Source organism: Alligator sinensis, unplaced genomic scaffold, assembly GCF_000455745.1.
Source record: "Alligator sinensis unplaced genomic scaffold, ASM45574v1 scaffold1343_1, whole genome shotgun sequence".
NCBI classification, from domain to species: Eukaryota; Metazoa; Chordata; order Crocodylia; family Alligatoridae; genus Alligator; species Alligator sinensis.
The window spans coordinates 257,181-266,193 of record NW_005842810.1 but is presented as its reverse complement, the minus strand read 5'-3'; the positions used below and the strand labels follow the sequence as shown (position 1 = coordinate 266,193).

Sequence of the window (9,013 nt, the reverse complement as noted above, 5' to 3'; positions counted from 1 at the left end):
GCAGGAATGGCAGTTAGTCTCCTAGTTCTCTCTGAAAGTCATAGACACCTGACAGTGATTTGTGCCTTTGAATGTCAACGCCTGCGAGCTTCGTCTGTGGGCTTTCTTGCATGGGATGCTTGCCATGTGCTTTATTTACACTGTAGTAAGTTACTGTGCTGTATTAAAAGTTAGAACTTGTGCTGAGTAGCTGCACAGTCATGATTCCTACACTCTCTAACTGTAACGTGCAACAGTGTGGGACTGCACTGGAGGTGGCTCAAGCCTCTGGTGGTGCCAAAGCTGGGACCAACAAACAGCTGATCTCAGCCCATGTACTGCACCAGTCTTGAATTTGCTCCAATGCGGTGCAGGGGCAAGGACCAACAATCAGCTGATTTTTGGTCCCAGCCAGGCACTGCACCAGAGCTAACTGTCAGTCTTGGCCCTGGCACTGTACTCAAGCCAATTCAAGACTCCAGTGTAGTGATAGGGCTGGGACTGACAACCAGCAAGCTGTGCTGGTATTATTTCTGTGGAGCAACTGGAAGATAACTGAACATGTGTTGCTTAATACAATCTGAGGATACTCCGCCCCTTAAAAGGAGTCTGATATGATCACACTTAGCATGATATGAGCACACTGAGCACATATTTTACTGCTTGAATGCAAGGACGCTCAGGTGTAAGTGCAGCTAACACATCCTAAGTGTAATCTGCATGCCTTACGTAAGGACAGCAGTATACAGGCCACCTTTGCAAAAGGCTTTTCTGGTCTTCTGGTTGAAAGGGGTTATAAATTATAATGTATTTTATGACTATATGTATGTCAAACTATAGAGAAACACAGGAAATGCTTCACTGTATTAGGTAGATTTGTACCTTATAGACTAGCCAAAACATGGTATATGCATGTGTGTATACACACTTTAATTAGTCTGTAAGATTCAAATCTACTCTGCCTTCTGCTTGACTTCTGACTAACATGGCTAACTATATCTCTTGGTATATTGGACCAGTGTCTGTCTAGTACAGTAGTCTGTCTTTGATTTATTCACTACTGCAAGCTTCAGAAGGTGAAATTGGAAGCTCATAACAGACAAACTGGGATAACTGACTTATAGAAGATGTTTCTACCTAAGTCTAGTTAGTGACTGGCTTATGCCCTGAACCATAAGGATTCACATCCCTTCAAGAATCCCTATGTACTCTATCAACAAGCATTCTTATTGTCCATATATCTTTTATCTACCAAATTGTTGGCATCAGGTATATCTTTTGGTAATGTGTTCTAGAGATTAGTTATGTATATGTATATACATGTGCCATTTTTATATGTATATAACTGGGTCATTTTTTGATTTTAGGTCTGTTGCCTTTATTTTTCAAATTAATGTTCCCGTATTTAAATAAAGGAGCCTTAGCGCAAAAGAGAGCCAGGCCCTTTAAATCATTTCACTGTCCTTGCATGCAGAAATGCTACAAAATGTATATGGACAAATGTTAGGACTCATTTTCATTGCCTGGATTTTGTTTTTAAGTTGTTACCTTTCAGATTGTTTTGTTTGTGTTTTTAGACAGTACTGGATAATGTGAATCTTATAGTCTCTCTAAATGTGCATGTAAAAAGCGTGATGGGATCTAATGTACAATTCATACAATTGCACCTCCTGCCATGCCACATGTGCATTAGATCCCATTGTGCCTTGGTGCTGGTGCAGGAGGTGCCTGATCCTGGGCTCCCCGTGCACCAGCAACAATCTAAAAGGTAGCAACAAGCTCCCATGGCTGGGAGCCCTCTTAGCTGATGGGATTCTCAGCCACTGGGGTGTGTGGCGCACCTCTGTGGCTGGGAGGTCACAGCAGCTGTGGTCTCCCAGTTGCAGGGATGCATGGGGCCCTATGGCAGGGAGCCCTATCAGCCAGGAGCTCACACACTTTGAGGCACACATGCCCCCCCAGCTGGGAGCTCCAATGAGCTGATGGGGCTCCCAACCACAGAGGCTGTTGGTCACACGTTTAATTAATGACATGATAAGAAGCAGCTACAAAGTTATTACACATATTTTGTAGAATATCTGTGTAGCTTATTCCTCTTTTTATTGTGCCATTAATTGATTGAATGGTTGGCTGGTGGCCACTTAAGGTGTGATTAACTGGATAATCACGCCTTAAGTGTAATGTGTAGATGGACCTTAGTACCATCTAATGATGAAAAAAGATTTACTCCTGCTCATTTTTAAAAGACTATTCTTTTTCTCTCACATAGGTAACTAATGTCTAAAATACAAATGGCATTCATCTACCCATCTGCCATCATACCAACCTTCTCAGTTTAATAATTATTTCATGGTTTGAATACAAAAACAGCTTGTCCCCAAGATGGATAGTATTCATATATTCCTAATACTTTCCTTAAATAGATAAAATTACAACACTATTTATTAATTTTATAAGAACACTTACCTGCATAGATGATTCCATCACTGAGACTACTGTTATAGCATCTTCCAAAGTCACAGTGTCCCTGAACATCAGCCGAGCATGGGCTATCAAAATAAATGGAAATGGAAAGCAAATGTTACTGAACGGGTTTTTTTTTCTATTTGCAAGAGGAAAACTAATTTAGCTTCTAATTCTGCGAACACCTATGTATAGGCTGAATTTAAGATAATCCTCTTTGACTTCAGTGTCAGCAATGTCTGCAGGACCACCTCATTCTTTTAGTAAGATGGGTGGTCTGCCTTCTGGCTTAAAGATTCAAAGACAGTTTGAATAAATTTGAACAAAAAAAGCAAAGTGCTACATTTAACAACTGAACTGTGTACAGATACCATGACAATAAGAGCGGTATAAAAACATGCACCTGTGTCTTTATGGACTGATAGTGACACAAGTGCCAGCCCCCTCCCCCTTCACTAACAATTAACTTACCTTTGTAGAAAAGATTTAACTTAAGGTGTAATCTACACTTTGCATTTCCTTCCTTTGTTTGGTTTGTCACAACCTTAATAATGCTTCAACATTTTCCCATATTAACTTCCTTCTCTCACTTCCTTTTCCTATGCCACCATTACAAAGCCATTTCAGACAAAGCTGTGGCTGGGAGGCTATAGTTTGGGGTGGGTATGTTTTGAGCAGGGGGTTGGACTAGATGACCTCCTGAGGTCTCTTCCAACCATAATTTTTTATGATTCTGTGATTCTGTAATTACCCAAACTAAAATTTTGATTTTACAGTAAAGTTCTGTTGCATTTATTACATGATGTGAACCAAATTCTTGGGACTTAAAAATAATTAAAAGAACCAGCATTTTTGGTAAAATTACAGGACATTAAAGGCCAAATCTATAGGTTTTTCTTGACCCCTTAATCAATAAATAATCCCTCAGTCTGAACAGGACTGCAAGACTGCACCCGTTAAATGTGCTTTAATAAGAATATATAACTTAAAGAGCTCTTTTCCCCAATCTAGCTTCACTTCTTGCAATGGTTTAAATGCTTTGTGGGGTGGAGAGTGTGTGAAAATAACAACATTCAAACTAGTGTTGTAGTGCTAAAGATGAAAAGCACACAAAACATGTAGGTTAAAAAGCCAAAAATCTACAGGGTTCATTCATTCTTAGCTAAGATGGAAAGATGTTACTCAGCTCATGGGCTATAACTGCACTTCTTAAGTGTCCATTTTCTGTTTCATTTTTATATGTTAACCATCAGGATGAAAAAGAAACATTGCCAAGGCCTCACCTTCTGCTAAGCGTACCAAACTCTCTAATAAGCGAATGGTAGTTCGGGCAGCATTTCTGCTGTCACTTTGCCGCTGCATCTGGTAATAACGCATTAGAATCAAGTTGCTCTCATCAGACAATTTTGGCTGTAGACTCTTTATAAGGCAGAAGTAGGTTTTCATCTTTTCCATGCTCCAGAGTTTATCTGATCTGCTTGGATATCCTGAAGAAAAGGTGCCCAATCAGTAACTTCACAAGTAACACACACACACTGCCTTCCTGAGGATTCTTGTTGAACAGATAAATCAATGAAAAGATATTTCATTACATGTTGGGGCATAAAAGTAGTGCCAATGTCTTATTCTGTCTAGGACTTGGCTGAAGTCCAATGGGGTTTATGATGTTCTACCCACCTGTTTTTCCAGTTGTTTAACCCGGTTTTGTAATGTGCCTGTGTTTCAGCCCAATCCCACTCTTAGTAAAGATCTATGGCAAAGCTTACATTAATCTCAAAAGAAGCAAGACCAAGTTCACTGGGTGCATCTATACATGAAAATAATGTGGGATCATTACAGAAATTACTCTAGAGTAAGCTGACCCGGACAGGCATCTACACATGCAGATTCTTGGGAGCAGATCTGCTGCTCATGGCAGCCATTTGCCCCTGCTGGCTCTGCACCAGCCCCTGCAGCAGCCAGGGGAGCTCGAGGCTCCCCCAGGGTGCCAGCCTAGGGGCTGGCAGGGAGCATGGGGCCAGGAGACGTTGCTCCCTGCCCCTGGGGGGCTGCCTGCTGCCAGGGTGGGCTCTGTCACCAGAGCCCGGGAGGGGACAATATCCCAAGCAGCAGGAAGCTCCTGGCCCTGGCTCCCTGATTAGGGGCAGGAAACTTGGAAAGAGCTGCAGGGGAGGGTCAGGTCCCTGCCCCCTACCCCAATCCACCAGTGGGGCAGCTAGCAGCCAACCCCTGGTTGGGTGGGGATTCCCTGCCCAGCTGGGGCTTGCTGCTAGCTGCCCCACCAGTGGATGCCCCACCCCTGCAGCTCTTTCTAAGCCCCGTGCTTTGATTGCCCAATTGGGGCACAGGGTTGGGTTCTGCCCGATTGGGACAATTCCCAGCCCTTGCTCTGTGATCACACGACAGGAGCTGGAGAGCCTGTTTAGTGCCCAGCTCTGTGATCGCAGAGCTGGGGAGGACAGGGGCTGGAAAGTTCAGCTCCACAATTGTGGAGCTTGACAGGGAACAGGCTCTCCAGCCCCGACTATCAGGAAGCTCCCAGCCCCCACTCCATGATTGCTGAGCAGGGACTGGGAGCTCCATGCTGCCAGGGCAGGGGGACATTGTCCCTGCACCCCAGCAGCAGGCAGCTCCCGGGGGCAGGGAGCAATCTTCTGCCCTCTGCTGCTCAGCTGACTGGGAGCACATTTGCTCCTGGTCAGGGGTCTACACATGCACTACTGTGCAGTTACTAGTCTTGAATAAATATGCTACCTGCATTTGCAGGTAGCAAATTTACTGGTGATTAGAGCAAATTACTCCGCAGTAAGCATCTGCATGTGCAGATGTGGAAGCTTGCGGCGCAGTAATTAGCTCTACTGTCTAGTAAAGTGTCTTGTGTAGACATGCTCACTGTTTATCAGCTTGCTATGGTACCCTTTGAAATGAAAGGTGCTATTTATGTGCTGCTTATCTCCTCTAGCTACATTCAATGCAGTCTTAAAAGATGGGACCTTGGGGCCCAGGCCCCCAGTTTAAAAAGGCCTCAAGACCCATCAGCCTGGGCTGAAACAAGACGTGTGTGACATGAGATCCTGCACAAGGCATAAATTTTCAAGGGCACAAAATGAAGAGAGAACAACAGCAGAGTGCACAAATGGACAAAAATGAAAACACGTGATTATCTTAAACACGGAATGCACTTGCTTGTGTCCACAGCCATAACCTCCTTAATAACCATCAACATGATCAAATGTATAGAGCCCCTCAAACAAGATGAGGCCTGGGGACTCCAAAATCCTTAAGCCAGGCATGGCTACCTTACAAACAATAAGGCCAACCACTAGCTGCCAAATTGCAAAAACATTTTGCACAGATGTATACTGGGCAGAAGAGGGCCAGCGGCCTTCCCTGAGCTCCATCCCCATTTACAGAACCTGCCCAGAACCATAATTGGGAGTATCAGCTGGGTGCCTGGAATAGATGGAGAGGGCCAGGATGGGAATTGGGTCGCACAGCTTTTTATTCCCCAAAGAGAAGACAGCAGTAACAGCCAAGTGCAGAAAGGGGAGTAGAGGACCATTCAGCACAGAAAAGTGCAAAGTACTGCATCTAGGGAGAAGGAACCAGCAACATACCTATAGGCTAGGGAACACCCTTCTAGTCAACACAGTGGCAGAAAGGGATCTTGGAGTCAATTGTTGACTCCAGGATGAATATGAGCCACCAATGCGAGGAAGTGGTCAGAAAAGCTAACCACACCTTGTCGTGCATCTACAGATGCATCACAAGCAGGTCCAGGGAGGTGATCCTTCCCCTCTATGCGGCACTGGCCAGGCCGCAGTTGGAGTACTGTGTCTGGTTCTGGGCACCACACTTCAAGAGGGATGTGGCTAATAATAGAGGGTCCAGAGGAGGGCCATTCGCACGGTTAAGGGACAGCGGGGCAGGCCCTACGAGGAGAGGCTAAAGGGCCTGAACCTGTTCAGCCTCCCCAACAGAAGGCTGAGAGGGGATCTGGTGGCCATTTACAAACTCTCCAGGGGGGACCAGCGGGAATTGGGGGAGACTCTGTTCCCCTGGACACCATCCAGGGTTACTAGGAATAATGGCCACAAACTGTTAGAGAGAAGGTTCAGGCTGGACATCAGGAGACATTACTTTACAGTTAGGGCTGCCAGGCTCTGGAATGGGCACCCAAGTGAGGTGGTACTCTCTCCTACCTTGGGGGTCTTCAAGAGGAGGCTGGACAGATATTTGACTGGGGTGATATGATCCCAGCACCCATTCCTGTCCAGGGCAGGGATTGGACCTAATGATCTGTTTAGGTCCCTTCTGACCCTAAGTACTATGATACTATGACAACAGTGCAGCATGGATACCCCAGGAGTAAAGTCTGGCTAAATCGCATCAACCAGGTTTTATGCTGGAAGTGGACCTAACTGTATCACTATAGAATCTGCATATCATGGTTTAAGGTAGAAAGGTTTAGTCTACTAACCAGCCCAGACTAAAATCTTTTGCAAATGATCAGAATACAAGTATACATTGCTCACAGCCTATCTTGATACTAACTAATCAGTTTCGTGGTCTCTGTATTCTTCCTAGTGAAAAGGCAAACACCTCACAAACCACCAACACAAATGGCACCTTCATGACATTCCCAACAAAAATTGAGGATTAAACAGTAGTGAACTGGAACTGCCCTTTTAGATGCAGAAATGGTCTCTCCAAATAGGGCAGCAGAACATTTGGGAAAGGTCTGTATGCAGAAGAAACTTCATATATGTACAAAGTCTTCTCTTACCTTTATTTTCTAATATGAAGGAAGAAATTATGCGATCCCATTCTTCATTTCTTGTATCTAGCAATACTAAGACCAAGTCAAATCTGCTCAGGAGGGGACTGCCCAGGGCTATATTGATGGACACTGATTCGTTAGGGTCATAATGGCCTTTGGGATTTGTTGCTGCCAATATAGTGGTTCTTGTGTTAAGCTTGCACACTAAGCTAAAGAAAAAGATGATGTATATTATTACTTAATTCAGTTGGCTATATGAAATCATGTTTAGCAAATTAATTCACATTTTATTTTTATCACGCACATTTTTTTCTGAAGAATGCCAAAGTACTACATGATATATCTATATATGATGTGTATGTTGTATACAGAGCATCTTTCAGCTGGAGGATGACAATTAGGTGGAAACAGTGTGCACAGCAATATGAAAGCAGTGGGTAAAACTCCACTGAGTTATCTATACATATACTGAGCTAGGTTCTCAGATGGTTCTCAAATTGGTTCAGCTTTCTTGACTTACATGGAGCTATAATGATTTACCACCAGAGAGGATGTGGCCCATTATTTCTCAACAATAACTAAGCATTTTTGCCTTCCTGAGGATTCTTGTTGAACAGATAAATCAATGGAAAAAGGTATTTCCACAGAAATATTTCAGTAGAAAGAGGATGGAGCTAGACTGTTCTCAGTGGTGGCAAATGACAGAACAAGGAGTAATAGTCTCAAGTTGTAGCAAGGGAAGTTTAGGTTAGGTATTAGGAAAAAAAATATTAAGAGGGTTGTAAAACACTGGAAAAGGTTACTCAGAGAGGTTGTGCCTCTCTCTATCCGTAGCAGTTTTTAAGACCCTGTTAGACAAAGCCTTGGCTGGAATGATTTAGGTGGGGCTGGTCCTGCTTTGAGCAGGGGGGTTAGACTAGATGACCTCCTGAGGTCCCTTCCAACCCTCATTTTCAATGATTCTGTGATTTTATGTATTGTGGTATAACAAAACTGGTAGAGGGTAACTATATATTTTTTTTTCAGTGAAATAAATTGTTTTCACCTTTACTTATTATATCCTTGTGCCTGGCTTTGGCTGCAGTGAGTTGCTTTTGTCCCAGCACTCACAGTGTAATCCTTTCAATATAGGCAGCAAAAAAAATATTCTAAATTTGGTTATCACTGAGCTATTTCCAGTCAGCTCCAGACCAACCGTCACCTCCTGTCTAGAGCTTTAACGTAATATAGGACCAAGAATCTTAGCTTTCTTATTTATGGTACACTACACAAGAGCTCTGCTGCAAGCCACTGAAGAGAGGAATTAAGCTAACAAAGCAGTGTTAAGTTCTCTGATGTAATGTTATAGTTATTGAAAAATTCCTTAGTAAATTCTGTTATTATGAAAGTGACAGACTGAGATCTTACATACATTTGCAACAAAACTGTGTTTAAAGGTTCTGTCCACAAAACCAAAGCAACTTTGTCAAGGGAAACGCATTTCAACTTTGTCAGTTGAAACATATTTTACAGAACAGGATGGATCAAACCATAGTACGTTCAAGTCACTATCATAGTAAAAGAACCTGGGAAGTTCTTATCTGCCCTGATGGGTAAGAAGAACTGTCATGGTACACTTTTAAGTCTTGCCAGTGTACTGTGGGCGAGAACTTCATTAGCAAGTATACTGGAGATATTGCATGGTCCTGCCTGATGAAAAATGCTCATACAAAGAAGTAAATATACAGTGGTAACGTTGGAGAAAAAAAACATTTAATCTGAAAATAGTTTTCAGTGTTTGGCTGATGCATT

At 43.2% G+C, this 9,013-nt stretch overlaps 1 protein-coding gene across 1 annotated transcript in view; it reads right to left on the bottom strand.

The window, feature by feature from the left end:
• Positions 1 to 3,766: 3,766 nt before the first annotated feature.
• MCM9 (minichromosome maintenance 9 homologous recombination repair factor) overlaps positions 3,767 to 9,013 on the bottom strand; it is a 60,757-nt gene continuing 55,510 nt past the window's right edge. The window contains exon 9 of the mRNA XM_006035163.3: positions 3,767 to 3,929. Coding sequence (XP_006035225.1) covers positions 3,908 to 3,929 — 22 coding nt within the window. The 3' untranslated portion in view covers positions 3,767 to 3,907. The remainder of the gene's footprint in view (positions 3,930 to 9,013) is intronic.